General features: G+C 54.2%; 1 protein-coding gene across 1 annotated transcript in view; it reads left to right on the top strand.

The window, feature by feature from the left end:
- Nucleotides 1–9,781, top strand: part of WLS (Wnt ligand secretion mediator) — a 29,438-nt gene extending 19,657 nt beyond the window's left edge. The window contains exons 4-12 of the mRNA XM_071565323.1: nucleotides 364–525; nucleotides 1,293–1,429; nucleotides 1,761–1,929; nucleotides 2,101–2,198; nucleotides 2,966–3,029; nucleotides 3,243–3,386; nucleotides 4,791–4,874; nucleotides 6,252–6,405; nucleotides 7,432–9,781. Of these exons, the coding sequence (XP_071421424.1) occupies nucleotides 364–525; nucleotides 1,293–1,429; nucleotides 1,761–1,929; nucleotides 2,101–2,198; nucleotides 2,966–3,029; nucleotides 3,243–3,386; nucleotides 4,791–4,874; nucleotides 6,252–6,405; nucleotides 7,432–7,541 (1,122 nt within the window). The 3' untranslated portion in view covers nucleotides 7,542–9,781. The remainder of the gene's footprint in view (nucleotides 1–363; nucleotides 526–1,292; nucleotides 1,430–1,760; nucleotides 1,930–2,100; nucleotides 2,199–2,965; nucleotides 3,030–3,242; nucleotides 3,387–4,790; nucleotides 4,875–6,251; nucleotides 6,406–7,431) is intronic.
- The last annotated feature ends 5,970 nt before the right edge of the window (nucleotides 9,782–15,751 follow it).

Here is a 15,751-nt window from a genome sequence, read left to right as displayed (position 1 = left end):
CCAAGCTGAACCTCCCCTGGGCTGTTTCCTCTTGTCCCATCACTCGCTACCAGGGAGAAGAGACCAAATCCCACCTGGCTGCACCCTCCTGTCAGAGAGTTGTAGAAGGTTCATCTTGAAAGGCTCCCTTGAAATTGATATTAATAGAGAGCCTGAAATATGAACCTCCTTGAGGTCAAACTTACTGACTCATTGACCCAAACCAATCAAAAATGTGAGGATAAAGGTTCCCAGGCCACTGCCTCTCTCAGGCTCTGGAACTGGCAGACAGGCTTTTGGTGCTCCCAGTGCTCCCAGTTTGGGTGCTCTTGCAGGCCCTCCCTGGGGGCTGACAGCCGTGTGTGCTCCCTGCCCTTTCCCCAGACCGTGGAGTCCGAGGGCCGCCACTACGACTGCGACTTCCTGCCCTTCATGGAGATTGGCAGCGTGGCACACAAGTACTACCTCATCAACATCCGCCTGCCCGTCAACGAGAGGAAGGGCATCAACGTGGGCATCGGCGAGATCAAGGACATCCGCCTCGTGGTGAGTGCTGGGACAGCTCCTGTCCTGCCCTGAGCTCCTCTGTCCCACTCCTGCCTCAGATGGACTGTGCTCCTTCCAGAGGGATGCCCTCTTTGCTGTTCTGAGGAGCCCTCCCCAAGCCTTGAGCCCTGTGACCTCCTCCAAAGCCAGGCTCTTTCCATGAGAGCTCCCCCGTGCCCTCCCTGCCCCACCACAGAGTCCTCCCTCTCACGGGTAGGAGCTAAGGAGGAACAGAACAGCAGGTTTGGAGTTGGTTGTGGCCATGCAGATGGCTGGGATAGCTGTCAGCAGTCCTTGCCCCTGCCCTCCCTCGAGGCTTGGTGCCCATGGATGCTTTTCCCAGCTGGAAGCCCTCGCCCCCCCTGTCCCTGCCAGCAGAGCAGGCAGCCAGGGCCTTTGGTGGCTGCAGACAGTGGTGGGAGGGCACGTGGCTGGAGAAACACGTTCATTTGGCCGATGCTCTTCCCAGCAGCGGTGACTTGGCTCCGTGAGTATCCCGTTACTTGTCTGGGAGTAATTCTGGCAGCTTTTTCCATGCTGTGTCAGAATTCCCGCTCCTGCCTCGTGTCTGTTGGTCTTTGTTTTCTGGCCTTCTGGAACCTGCCCAGGTGGCCCAGGGGCTCAGTGGGCACCTGCTCCTTTCTGGTGTTGGCCAGGCCACGTCCTTGGGGTGCACTGCCCTGTGTGTGCCTCTCCTGCAGGGAGAAGCACAGGATGACAGTGTTAAACCCTGCACAGCAATCATGGTCCACCTTGGTTTTCCTCAGGGCATCCATCAAAACGGAGGCTTCACCAAAGTGTGGTTTGCCATGAAGACCTTCCTGACTCCCAGCATTCTGATAATCATGGTGTGGTACTGGAGGCGGATCACGCTGATGACACGGGCTCCTGTCCTGCTGGAGAAGTGAGTGGGGGCCCAGGAGACCTTGAGGAGGGGACTTGCTGAGGGGGTCGTTGCTCCCGTGGCTGGGGAGACAGGAATTGTCTCTTCTCCATCCCCTCCTTCCACTCGGGCACACTGTGAGCAGGAGACCTCCAGAGCTTCTCTGTCCCATTAAACCCACACAGAAGGAGGAGCCACTCAGAGGAGATCAGTCCTAGAGGGTTTGGTGGCAGGAGGTGACACTTCCCAAATAGCTGGATTTCCTTCTGTTGCTCTCCATGCACAGCTTTGGCTTTTGGGCCTCCGTCCTTCCCTTGCACACTGGAAACAGAAGGTGTTTCTGCCTCTCCAGGGTCATCTTTGCTCTGGGAATTTCCATGACGTTCATTAACATTCCCGTGGAATGGTTTTCCATCGGATTTGACTGGACTTGGATGCTGCTCTTTGGAGACATTCGACAAGGAATTTTCTATGCCATGCTGCTCTCGTTTTGGATCATCTTCTGTGGGGAGCACATGATGGTGGGTACCACACCGATGGCAAGGGGCTCTCCAGCTCTGATTCCAGCAGTACCTGGCAGCTCCCTTGTACTTGTTGAGAGCTGGAAATGCTGCTGTGAGGACTTGCACTGAGTGAGGGTACTTCAGGCTAAATTCTTTTCCTTTTTTTCCTCCTCCAAACCTCTTGATTAGGACCAGAATGAGCGGAATCAGCTGTCGGGGTACTGGAAGCAGGTTGGTCCCATAGCTGTGGGCTCCTTCTGCCTCTTCATCTTCGACATGTGTGAGAGGTGGGTGCAGCAATCCCAGGCTCTTGGTGACCTCCCCCTGCAGGGACCTGCAGTTTCACCCCATGGCTGTGCACAGCCTCATCTTCTGGGGGCAGGAGAGGCTCCTGTGGGTGCTCCAGAGTGTGCTGGCACATCACAGCCATGAGCACCTCCCACCTCAGCTCCTCCTCACCCCTGGGGAAAGCAGCACAGCTGCCTCTTCCCATGTGGCACTGTAGGGAAAAGTTCTTCCTCCAGAAGGTGGTGGGCACTGACCAGGCTCCCCAGGGCAGGGTCAGGTGGGATCTCAGGGAAAGGTCCTTCCCCCAGAGGGTGGTGGGCACTGACCAGGCTCCCCAGGGCAGGGTCAGGTTGGATCTCAGGGAAAGGTCCTTCCCCCAGAGGGTGGTGGGCACTGCCCAGGCTCCCCAGGGCAGGGTCAGGTGGGATCTCAGGGAAAGGTCCTTCCCCCAGAGGGTGGTGGGCACTGCCCAGGCTCCCCAGGGCAGGGTCAGGTGGGATCTCAGGGAAAGGTCCTTCCCCCAGAGGGTGGTGGGCACTGCCCAGGCTCCCCAGGGCAGTGGGCACAGCCCCAAGGCTGCCAGAGCTCCAGGAGGGTTTGGACAGGGTGGGATTGTTGGGTGTCTGTGCAGGGCCATAGGGTGGACTCGTGATCCTTGTGGGTCCCTCCTAACTCGAGATGTTCCATGATTCCCAGGCTGCAGAGCAGACCTGAGGCTCTCTGGGCCTGTTGGCCTCTCACAGCTGGTGTTTTCTCTCCTCTGCAGGGGGGTGCAGCTCAAGAACCCCTTCTACAGCATCTGGACCACCGAGGTGGGCACGGAACTGGCTGTATCCTTACCCTGGCTCAGGCTGGGTCGGGAGCAGAGGGGGATGTTCCCCGCTTGGTGTGGGGAAACCCCCTGGATTCTGGGAGGCCAGGGGTGGCTCAGGTGCTGTGGGAAATGCTGGTGTCCTTTGGAAGGAGCAGTCCTGGCAGGCTGGGAGCTGGACACCTCAGGGGACTGGTGCTTGTGCCATTTTCCCTTAACTCTCTCTGCCCAGATGGCCTTTATTATCGTCGCAGGGATCTGCCTGTGCCTCTATTTTCTCTTCCTGTGTTTCATGGTCTTCCAAGTGTTCAGAAACATCAGTGGGAAGCAGTCGAGCCTCCCTGCCATGAGCAAGGCTCGCCGCCTTCACTACGAGGTAACTGCCCCCCCTGGGGCGTGGAGTCTTCACTTTTGAACTCAGAGTCTGAACTGAGACTCCTCTACCCACAATCTCCCCATGCCTCCAGTTCCCTTCCTTTACGATTAAATTTTCTGTTTAATGGGAAGCGTTCCTAAGACCACCCGATTTTCCATGGTGTAAATTGTGGGGTTGTCATTTCCTTGCTAAGTTGTTGGAGGAAAACAAGGATCAAAACACAACACATTCAGCCCTTTGTCCTCATTTTTAGCCCATAATTTTGTACGTGTTCCTGTCCTACCTGTCTCTACCAGCTGCCAAACCCAAGGAGCTCTCTCTCAGTGTGGTTTCCACAGGGGTGTAAATATTTATCCCCAAAGCTGTTCTGTTAAACCATAGAATCATAGAATCATAGAATCGATTGGGTTGGAAAAGACCTCCAAGATCATGGAGTCCAACCCTTGGTCCAACTCCAGTCCCTTTACCAGATCATGGCACTCAGTGCCACGGCCAATCTGCGTTTAAAAATCTCTGGGGATGGTGAATCCACCCCCTCTCTGGGCAGCCCATTCCAATGCCATGATCAGAAGTCATTATCACCCATTGGGAATGCACATAAAAAATTAGAAAATGAGACTTGAGAGAATTTGAAGCAGATTTAGAGTGTTTTTCCCCCCAGCAGGAGGCACAGGGCTCGTGGTGCTGAGCTGCTGCTGCCACACTCGACACCCAAACATCTGGTGAGCGTGGACCTGTGTGGAAGAGTTAAATTATTAGTCATTTGTTGTCGTGGTGTGGCACAGTAATTACACAGACACTGACATTTCCACCTGAACTCCAGAAACAGGTTAAAAAAACTCAACACACTCACACAAAACCAGAAGAATTTATAAGTAAAAATGTAAAACTGGTGGCAGCAGGGATGGAGAGCAGTGGGATGGATCCCAGACCCGAGGCTGTCTCGGAATCTCCGCTCTGTGACAGCCACCCTGGCAGTGCCAGGCGTTGGGGTGGCTGCAGCTTCCTCCCAGCCAGGCTGGGGGTGAGGATGAGTGTGGTGGGCCCCGAGACACGACTCCCCACGTGTTTGTTTTACGAGAGCCATGAGCCATCGGGCTGGGACCCACGTTAATTAACTGCTGGTCAATCAGTCACCGGGGCACATGTCATGGAAAGGCAGCGCTGTCCAGACACCCGCCCCGCGCGGAGCATCCGGCGCGGCGCAGACGTGTGGGGAGCAGAGGATATGGGCAGTGCTGAGCGCGGCACACGAGTGGGTGGAGGTTGTTTTGCTTTGGGGTTTCGTGGGTTGGACCCTTTTTTTATTTGTCATTTTTTATACTCGTGTCTTGCCTATCCTAAAACCAAAAATGGGTTTTGTGGACTCTGTTAATGTGACCAGTGACATTTCTCTCCGAACAGGGGCTGATTTTTAGGTTCAAGTTCCTGATGCTCATCACCCTGGCCTGTGCAGCCATGACCGTCATCTTCTTCATCGTGAGCCAGGTGAGCCACAGCACTGCCCTTCCCTGGGAGCCGCTCCTGGTGCTGGCTCCAGGCAGACAGGACAGGCCTGTTGTAAGCACATTTGAGAGCAAGTTGCTTTTGAAGAAGTTGTTCCCACTTGTTTGAAGCTCTGCCATGAAATGTCTCAGGCTGGGGCTGCACAAAGAGCGTTGGCTCTGGGGCTGTGCTGGGCAGAATGTGGGCCAAGGGGTCAGTCATTTCTGAGAACTCAGCAAGGGGAACATGGTCTGTTCACACTGAAACACTCTGGTGGGTTTGTGTGCCCATGGGGAGGTGACAATCCAGCCTTCCCTGCACTGACTGCTCCCAGCAGTAGCTGTACCTGTTTATCCTGAGCTCTGATGTCTCTGTATGGATGAGATTCTGTTGCTGCTGAAATTGTGGAATCTCAGACTGGTTTGGGTGGGAAGGGACCTTAAAGCCCAACTTGTTCCACCCCCTGCCATGGCAGGGACACCTCCCACTAGCTGAAGTTTCTCCAAGTCCCATCCAACCTGGCCTTGGACACTCCCAGGGATGGGGCAGCCACAGCTTCTCTGGGCACCTGTGCCAGGGCCTGCCCACCCTCCCAGCCAGGAATTCCTTCCCATTATCCCACCTATCCCTGCCCTCTGGCAGTGGGAAGCCATTCCCCTTGTCCTGTCCTCCATCCCTTACCCCCAGTCCCTCTCCAGCTCTCCTGGAGCCCCCTCAGGCTCTGGAAGGGGCTCTCAGGTCTCCCTGGAGCCTTCTCTTCTCCAGGTGAGCCCCCCAGCTCTCCCAGCCTGGCTCCAAAGGGGCTCCAGCCCTGGAGCATCTCTGTGGCTCTCTGTTTTAAGCTAGTTTAGCTTTCTTCTTCCCCCTTCAACAGAAAGCAGCATTTCAGCACGAGCTGTCTGTGTCTCTTCATGTAACATTAATATTGATGGTACCTCTCTGGCTGCTGCCAAAGCCCAGCATGTGTCAGGTGGTGCTGTCAGCCCAGGCTCTCCTCAGACAGTGCAGGGCTGTGCTCAGCACATCAGCCCTCACGTCATCCACGCTGGTTCTCCTGCTAGAAAAGGCCTGTTTTTAGCAGTCTGGTGTTTGTGGGTGTCCCTGGGTGTCCCCAGGGACTGCCCTGAGCACGTGGTTGCCACAGGTGTATCCACAACAGAGCAGTTTGGTCACATCCAATGAGACATCCAAGCTGAAGGAATCTGATGGAATCATTTTGTCAGGAGCATTTTTTCCCCTGCAGATTGAGGGTGAAGAGGAGAATCCCAGCCTGGTTTCTGCCTCATTGAATCCCTTCCACTCCATTTCCTCCATCCTGGTGCACCGGTGCTGTTCTCACTGATTTCCTCCAGTACTGAATTTGCTCTTTCTCCTGGGCAGGTGACAGAAGGCCACTGGAAGTGGGGGGACATAACGATCCAGGTGAACAGCGCCTTCTTCACGGGCATCTACGGCATGTGGAACCTCTACGTGTTCGCCCTCATGTTCCTCTACGCGCCGTCCCACAAGAACTACGGCGAAGACCAGTCCAATGGTAAATGCCTCCAATGATCTAAGGGGAGAGAGAGATAGAGAGTTTGGGATGCCTGCTGGGCATTGGCAGTTTTTTTTGGCCCAAGTGCACATTTCAGCACTTTGAAATGTGATGGAAATGATGGTTTGGTTTTCCAAGCAGGCTGGGTTGGACAGATTTGAGTATTTAGCCAAGGCGGGTTGGAACCTTCTGGTGGTTTTTGTACCTTTTAGCATTGCCCAGGTGTAACTGCAGCTCAGATGGGGGATGAGGAATGGAGAGAACAGAATGCTGATCTAGTGTGTGGCATCATGGCCCATGGCAGGGCCTTGGAACTGGGTGATACTTTGGGTCCCTTCCAACCCAAACCATTCTGGGATTCTCTGATGTCTGGGCAAGTGGGGAATGGCAGTGCTGCTGGATTCTGATAGCAGTAGTCCTCAGTAGCACAGAATTCATTTGCTGATACAGAATCATGGAATTGTTTAGGCTGGAAAAGCCCTCTCAGATCACCAAGTCCAACCATCCCCCAGCACTGCCAAGGCCACCACTGACCATGTCCCCAGGTGCCACATCCAGGGATGGGGACTCCACCTCTGCCCTGGGCAGCTGTGCCAGGGATGGACAACCATTTATGTGAAGAAATTCTTCCTGTTATTCAAATAAACCTGGCCTGGCCCAGCCTGAGGCTGTTCCCTCTGCTCCTATCCCTGTTCCTGGAGCAAAGCCCAACCCCCCCTGGCTCCCCCCTCCTGGCAGGGATTGCAGAGCCAGAAGGTCCCCCCTGAGCCTCCTTTTCTCCAGGCTGAGCCCCCCCAGCTCCCTCAGCCCCTTCCCCAGCTCCATTCCCTTCCCTGGACATGCTCCAGCCCCTCAGTGTCTTGAGCTTCTCTTTAAATAACTGTAAATAAAAGCATTTGTAGGATTGTTGCCTGGTCTGTAGCTCAGGCAGCTCCTCAAAGCTTTACGGGAATAAACCGGATCTTTTACTTGCTGATTGTGCAGTATTTTGCTGTGAGACGCCCTGACAGTGCCTTTGCTCCCCAGGTGACCTGGGGGTGACCAGCGGGGAGGAGCTGCAGCTCACCACCACCATCACCCACGTGGACGGCCCCACCGAGGTGTACAAGCTGGCTCGGAAGGAGGCTCAGGAGTGACCCCAGGTGGCTCAGCGGGGCTCAGGGTGGGACAGGGGACACACCAGTGCCTCTGGCAGGAGACCTTTCTGGCCCATGTGGCTCCCATCGATGGTGTGTTCTCGGGGCGGTGCCCCCGAGCAGAACTTTGTAACTCTTTACTATGGCGTAGTTATTCCTGGGGGGGGGCTGTGTCCACTGTGTCCACTCGAGCACGTAAAACCCTGCTGGGAGGGAGGGGGGGTTGCAAAGTCGCTGCCCTGGGGCTGGTTTTAGTTGGCTGTGTGTGCTGGTGCATGAAGGTGCTGCAGGGAGCTCAGGCAGCAGCACAGACTCGGCACTCCAAGTTTTCTCCTGTGTGCAGCTTACACAAGGTGCTGATGGAGGGGGGACTAAAGCCTGGTTGTAAAAACGTGTAATTCCACCATCTGTAACCGTATTGAGCTGCTTGAATCTTGAGTGCAGCCCTGCAGCCACCCTCTGTCACTGAATGAAGCACTGCTGGGAGAAGACTGGGCTGTTGGTGAGGTTTTAGTAGAAGCAGCAATGTGCTTTCTCAGTAGGTTTTACAGCTGCTTGTTGAATACAGGGGATGTCCAGCCTGGTTGCTGTGCTGGATTGCAGAAGAATGGAGCACTCCTGAGTTCTAGAGGTGCTGATCCCACAGCCAGCTCCTGCCTGTGCTCAGCCCTGTTGCTTCCCAGGTTTTCATGGCTTCCTCCATCTTCCCCTTTGGTTGTGATGCATCCCTGTGAGCTGGGCAGTCCTGCTCCTCTGGGCACTGCTGGGCTGGAGCTCTCCTGGCAGAGCTGGATTCTTCCAGGGATTATCAGACTCGAAAGAATCCGCTGGTCACGCACTAATGTGGATCTTTGCTTTCCCAGAGCCAAGGCAGGCACTGAGCTCACTCAGCCCCGTGCTGGGAGGCTGCTGGCACTGCAGGGGGAGTGGGCACTGATCAGGGTGGAGGCCTGAACTGGACCATGCTGGGACCAGTTAAGAGAAGTGAGTGGTGTGGGAGGGAAGAACCGTGGCCAGAAGTGTCTGCAGTGCTCAGGGTACACCTTCCAGTGCCTGGAGCACCCAGAGAGCCTCATGAGCTGGCAGTAGGAAATGTCTGTGTTAGCTGCTGGTAACACAGAACCCACCCTCCCACTTCTGTCCCTAAAAGCCAAGGATCTGCTGCTGCTGTCTGTCACTGAAGGATCAGAGATGAGGAAGAGAAGGGAAGCTCCCCAAAGCTGCTGCCAAGGCTGTCAGCCCAGGTTCCATCATGATTCCCATCCAAAGTTTATTCATTTATTCCCATCTATTTATTCCTCCAGAAGGTTCCAACCAGCCTTGGCTAAATACTCAAACCTGTCCAACCCAGCCTGCTTGGAAAACCAAACCATCATTTCCATCACTTTTCAAGGTGCTGAAGGTGCACTTGGGCAAAAAAAAAAAGCCTAGGAGGCACCTCAAAAAAGGAGAGGGTGGCATCACAAGATCATCTTGCATCCTTTAGGTTGCTGGGCACCCCAAGCTGTGCTCCATCCCAGGTCAGGATGTGACACACTGAGCAGGGCCCTCTGCAAGGGGGTCCCTCTGCAAGGGGGTCCCTCTGCCAAAGGGCCGCTCCCTTTGAATTGGCTGGAGCTACAATAGGATTTTCTTAAAAGGAAGCGATTCTGTTAGTTGTGTTCTCCCTCCCGGGGATCCCCAGCGGGGAGGAGCATCCGCAGCTCCCTCTGGAGCATCCCCAGCTCCCCCTGGAGCATCCCAGCAGCGTCGCAGCCCAAGCAGGTCCAATCGGTGCTCCTGCCTGGCGTAGTTACCCCCACTGCAAAGTGAACAAACCAACGCACGTCACCAACTCCGGCACGTTCCCGCCTGAGCGCTCGACTTTGCAACTTTCACATCCCTTTTCCCTTGGGTTCTTACGTGATATTTATGTTGTTCCCATAGGTGTGTCCGTGGTTTCTTTTGCAGCTTAGTCTCTAGCACTGCGTTTTGCAAAGGCTCCTCCCAGGGGGAGTCGCTGCTTTCAAACCAAATTCTGTGTCAGACACTAACAGTGTTTATGGGGTGTTTGTGTGTGTGTGTGGGTTTTTTATTTCTTCATTCCTAAGCCCTTCTTGTAAGTCTCGGAAATAGTCCCTGGGTCTTATTAAAATATATCCTTTTTTTGTTTAGGTTGAATTCAGTTTTTACAGAATGCTTTGAGCAACCTGGAAGACATGTAGTTTTGTTAATTTAAATAAAATATACACTATTGTGGATTTGTTGTTGGGATTTCTCCCTGGTCTCACCCTGCCCTCTCTCAGTGTGACCCATTTCCCCTTCTGGCTCTGCAATTCCTGCCAGGAGGGGGGAGCCAGGGTGGGGTCGGGCTCTGCTCCAGGGCACAGGGACAGGAGGAGAGGGCACAGCCTCAGGCTGGGCCAGGAGAACTTCAGGCTGGATATCAGGGAAAAATTCTTCAGGTAAGGGTTGTCCAGCCCTGGCTCAGCTGCCCAGGGAGGTGGCTGAGTCCCCACCCCTGGAGGGATTTAACAGCCGTGTGGATGTGGCACTTGGGGACATGGTCAGTGGTGGCCTTGGCAGTGCTGGGACTGGTTGGACCCGATGGTCTCAAAGTGCCTTTCCAGCCTAAACAATTCTGTGGTTCTGTGACTTGCACTTGAGGAGTAGTGGAAAATGTGATGAAAACAGATGAAGTTCAGTATGAAGAGCTTGAAGTGCCCCTGCAGGAGGGGCTGCCCTGGTCAAACAGCACCCGGGAGGGGAGGGCAGGCAGGGGCTGAGCCTCAGGCAGAGCCCGTGGCTGTTCCCTCTGTGGCTGTGCTGGCTCCACCTGCCCTGCCGCGGAACTCGGGCTGCTCCCGGACAGACCAGAGGCTGTGGGACCTAACGAACGACAGAAGTGCCAATTAATGAATTTCCAGTGACCGCAGAACCGCCCCCTCCCTCCCGCTCCTCTGCCGGCTCTGCCCTGGCAGGGCTCTGCTGCCACCTGCTGCCACCAGAACCCGCTCCCGGCCAGACTGAACACAAACCATCTCTGAGACAGGCAAACTGGGAGATGTGTAGGAGCTCCCATTGCCTGCCCAGTGCTGCTCGGGGGCCAGGCTGTCCCTGGAGCTCTCTCTGTGTGTCCAGGCTGTCCCTGGAGCTCTCTCTGTGTGTCCAGACTGTCCCTGGAGCTCTCTCTCTGTGTCCAGGCTGTCCCTGGATATCTCTCTGTGTGTCCAGGCTGTCCCTGGAGCTCTCTCTCTGTGTCCAGAATGTCCCTGGATCTCTCTCTGTGTGTCCAGGCTGTCCCCGGAGCTCTGTGTGTCCAGGCTGTCCCTGGATATCTCTGTGTGTCCAGGCTGTCCCCGGAGCTCTGTGTGTCCAGGCTGTCCCTGGATCTCTCTCTCTGTGTCCAGGCTGTCCCTGGATCTCTGTGTGTCCAGACTGTCCCTGGATCTCTCTCTCTCTGTGTCCAGGCTGTCCCCAGAGCTTTGTGTGTCCAGACTGTCCCTGGATCTCTCTCTCTCTCTGTCCAGACTGTCCCTGGATCTCTCTCTCTCTGTGTCCAGGCTGTCCCCAGAGCTCTGTGTGTCCAGGCTGCCCCTGGAGCTCTCTCTGTGTGTCCAGGCTGTCCCTGGAGCTCTCTCTGTGTGTCCAGACTGTCCCCGAAGCTCTCTCTGTGTGTCCAGACTGTCCCTGGATCTCTGTGTGTCCAGGCTGTCCCTGGAGCTTTGTGTGTCCAGGCTGCAGTGCAGGGACATGGGGACAACTGGCAGGAATGGGAAGGGACCCTGAGAGGAGCTTTGGAGGCTGGCTGGGGTGGCTGTGAGCAGCCCCAGGAAGGGGAAGGGACACTGAGAGGAGCTTTGGAGGCTGGCTGGGGTGGCTGTGAGCAGCCACAGGAATGGGAAGGGACCCTGAGAGGAGCTTTGGAGGCTGGCTGGGGTGGTTGTGAGCAGCCCCAGGAAGGGGAAGGGACACTGAGAGGAGCTTTGGAGGCTGGCTGGGGTGGCTGTGAGCAGCCAACGTTGGCAGAGGAAAAACAGGTTGTGGACGACTTTAGTGGGTGAACTGGGGAGCAGAATTTTTGAGGGCAGCAAAGGGTCTTTGACTGGAACAGTTTGTTTTCCTTCCTGGACTGTTCTCTGCAGGGGCAGGAGCAGGAGCTGGACTCAATCCTTGTGGGTCCTTTCCAGACTAAGAAGTTCCACAATTCTATGTTTCCTTAGCAATCTGTGTCTGGGGTATCCTCTTCTGGGAGGCACTGGTGGAACTGGGCATGGCCCCCAATGCCCATCCCCCTGGGAGGGTGTGTTAGAACCTGGAAAGGCTCTGGGAAGGGTGATGGGAGTGACTGAAGGTCCTGTGGCTGTGTCACCGTGTGCTGCTGGCCACAAGCTCCAGCAGGAGGGAGCTGGCCTGGGTGTCCCAGCTTCAAAATAGGAGGCAACTTGTGACGGGGTGAGATCCCAGCAGGGATCAGAGATGGTCCCCAGCCCAGGGGTGAGGGAGCTGCTGGCACTGCCTCCTTGTCCTCTTTAAATCTGCTCTCAGCAGCCCCCAGACAATTAGTACATTGTGGGACTCAAACATGTTCCCTCTCCCACCACAAATCCTGTTTTCTGGGATTTTGGTATGATGGAAATAAGGGATTGGTGGCATTTCTGGGGACAGAAAGGCAGGAGCTGGAGCTGCAGGAGACAAGCTCTGGTTCCTGTTCCCATCACTCCTGCTCCCAATGACAGCACAGAGTCCGTGTGATTTCACTGGGGTAAAAAAAGCCCTGAGCAGGTTTATTTTGGGAGGCTTTGCTGTGTGGGGGCACACAGAGATGCCACGGGGCTGCTCCCACATGGCACCTGACGCCGCACTGCGCCACAGCCACAGCTTTGCCCCCCATCCTGGTATAGGAAATCAATCTCAGCACCAGCTTTAGACACAGAGGCTTCAATAAAACACGAGCTCTCCTCAGGGCTGATGGTTGGTGCCTCCCCATCCCTGGGGTGGGTGAGGGCTCAGTGTGGCAGGGCAGGGGCTCAGCTGGCTCTGCCTGTCCGTGCTGCTCCCTCGTGCTGGGATGGCACAGCCATGGCAGGCTGCAGGTTGGGTGTTTGTTTCTGGCCCAGCTGAACTGATGTGTGGTGGCTCCATGCAATGAATTCCTTGCTGAGATGGTTTAATTATTGTGCCATCCTTTGGCTGTTTCATTATTTCAGTCCAAGAGAAGTTTATATCCACTACAGTAGCGGGAATTTGGTTTTTTCTCCTCCTTTTCCATCCTCATTTTGTTGTGCTTCAAGCCCTCCAGAGCTTCCAGAGGAAGGGCATCCTTCCAGGTACAGCCCTCACTCATGAGATGGATGTGATGGCTCAGAAATAACCGAGCCACCCTGGAACGTTTCCTAATGAACATTGTACAGGCTGGACTGCACTCCCAAGCATCAGCACTGCTGGGAAGAGACATCCTTTCTGGTAAGAAATGGGGACCACTGACACACAGCCTCTGGTTTAGCAGTAATTCAGGTAATTCCAGAGGAAAATCCTCTTTCTGCCTTCACCTGCTGCCTTGTACCTCTCCACAGGAGCTGGGGCCACTCCAAGCAATATTAAGGAGGTGCAGTGTCCATGAAGATCCAGCTCCATCTCCCACCAGGAAAGGGAATCCTCTGAAGGAAAAGCAGTGGAAATAGAGCCCAGCGAGGCCAGAGCAGGATGGTCCCCACCCCTGAGCCTCCCTGCTGTACCCTGGTCACTTGGGCATCCCCCTGCCAAGCCCTGGGGCTGTGGGTGCTGTGCCACATTTCCTCAGGGATGTCACAATCCCTGCCAGTGCCACGGGAGTCCTGACAGAACAGAAACAATCCCTGGCAAGGTCCCCACAGAAAAGGCATCTGGTTGTTGCCACCCATTCCTCCCGTGGGTCCCCCCTGCTGTGGCAATTCCCCGGGCAGTTTTCCAGAGCTCAGGCCCTGCTCCCTCCGTGCTCTGCTTCCCACAGGGGCTCTCCCAGGCAGCTGATTCCCATTTACCATTTCCATCTGGAATTTCTCTGGTTGTTTGCAGCTCCATCCCAAGCAAACCCTGACAGACAGCAGGACACTGAGCCAGCTGTGTCCCCCCAGGATGGGTCTGTCCCTCCCAAGACAGAGATTCTGTCCAGGACATGGCTCTCTCCATCCCTTTTTCAAGGGAGCTGGAATCCTTCCCACTCTTTCCCCTCTGCTAAGTTGACTCACAGCTCCTGCTGTTCTGACTGGAGGAGAGTCACAAACCCTTCCCTGAACTCTGCTGGCTTTTCATGTCACCTTACATACCCAACAATTACCTCTTAGAAAGAAATATTATTTGAATTCCTCTTAGAAAGAAGTATTGGAAATCTCAGAAAAATATCTGAAAAATGGGCAACTGCCTTTGAGCAAACAGAAAGTGAATTAGCTGCTCCTTTGTAGTTAGCATTTCATTGTGGCTAATAAATACCCAATAAACACCAGAAGTGGTGGTTTATAAATACCCCACAAACACCAGAAGTGATGGTTTGTAAATCAGCTCTGAAAATCCCCATTAATGGTGGGACTCAGGCAAAGTGAAGGAGCTGCAGGTTATGAGCCTTGCCACAAACAAGTCATCCTGCCTGGAGAGAAGGAACAGTCAAGGCATGACAGACAGGAATTGTTTTCCAGCAGAGGGAAGGTGAAGGGTGATCCCTGTCCCCAGGGATGGGGCAGCCACAGCTTCTCTGGGCACCTGTGCCAGGGCCTGCCCACCCTCCCAGCCAGGAATTCCTACCCAATATCCCACCTATCCCTGCCCTCTGGCAGTGGGAAGCCATTCCCTGTGTCCTGTCCCTCCATCCCTTGTCCCCAGTCCCTCTCCAGCTCTCCTGGAGCCCCTTTAGGCCCTGGGAGGGGCTCTCAGGTCTCCCAGAGCCTTCTCTTCTCCAGCTCTCCCCACAAGTCTCACTCAGCAGCTGTGACTACAGCACTAATAATTCTCTAATGCAAGTACAGCTCATTAGAAGTCATTTTCCTGGCTTTGTATTAAGCAGAGAACAATGTTGATTATTGGAGTGCTGGAGGGCTGGTTCATTCCCCTGGTTTATTACCATGGTTATGTCAGACAGGGATCTCAGCTCAGTGCTCAGGGCTCCTTTCCTGGCTTTAAAGAGACCTTTATTTTGGAGGTCTCAGTCAGAGCTCCCCTTACTTGGGGATGGGTTTGATCCAAGTTCTATCCCAGCTGTTTCCAAGTACAAAAATCAAGAGTTCTGCTTCTGTGTTGTGCAGCTGAGATGAGAATCACCTTCATCTTTATCAGCAGCTGACTCTGAGACAGGTTTATTCTGCATCTACACCAGCTGGCCCTAAACTGCTTTTATTTCCCTGCAGTAGCTAATTCAGGGAATGATGGCAGGACTTGGCATCAGCTAATTCAGGGAATGATGGCAGGATTTGACATCAGATAATTCAGGGAATGATGGCAGGACTTGACATCAGCTAATTCAGGGAATGGTGGCAGGACTTGACATCAGATAATTCAGGGAATGATGGCAGGACTTGGCATCAGCTAATTCAGGGAATGATGGCAGGATTTGACATCAGCTAATTCAGGGAATGATGGCAGGACTTGGCATCAGCTAATTCAGGGAATGATGGCAGGACTTGGCATCAGATAATTCAGGGAATGATGGCAGGATTTGACATCAGCTAATTCAGGGAATGATGGCAGGATTTGACATCAGCTAATTCAGGGAATGGTGGCAGGATTTGACATCAGCTAATTCAGGGAATGATGGCAGGACTTGGCATCAGCTAATTCAGGGAATGATGGCAGGACTTGGCATCAGATAATTCAGGGAATGATGGCAGGATTTGACATCAGCTAATTCAGGGAATGGTGGCAGGATTTGACATCAGATAATTCAGGGAATGATGGCAGGACTTGACATCAGATAATTCAGGGAATGATGGCAGGACTTGGCATCAGATAATTCAGGGAATGATGGCAGGACTTGGCATCAGATAATTCAGGGAATGATGGCAGGATTTGACATCAGCTAATTCAGGGAATGATGGCAGGACTTGGCATCAGATAATTCAGGGAATGATGGCAGGATTTGACATCAGATAATTCAGGGAATGGTGGCAGGACTTGGCATCAGCTAATTCAGGGAATGATGGCAGGATTTGACATCAGCTAATTCAGGGAATGATGGCAGGATTTGACATCAGATAATTCAG

Source organism: Pithys albifrons, chromosome 10 (assembly GCF_047495875.1).
Source record: "Pithys albifrons albifrons isolate INPA30051 chromosome 10, PitAlb_v1, whole genome shotgun sequence".
In the NCBI taxonomy this organism is placed as follows: Eukaryota; Metazoa; Chordata; class Aves; order Passeriformes; family Thamnophilidae; genus Pithys; species Pithys albifrons.
Note: the sequence above shows the minus strand (reverse complement) of the source record. Positions and strands in the feature narration are given on the sequence as shown.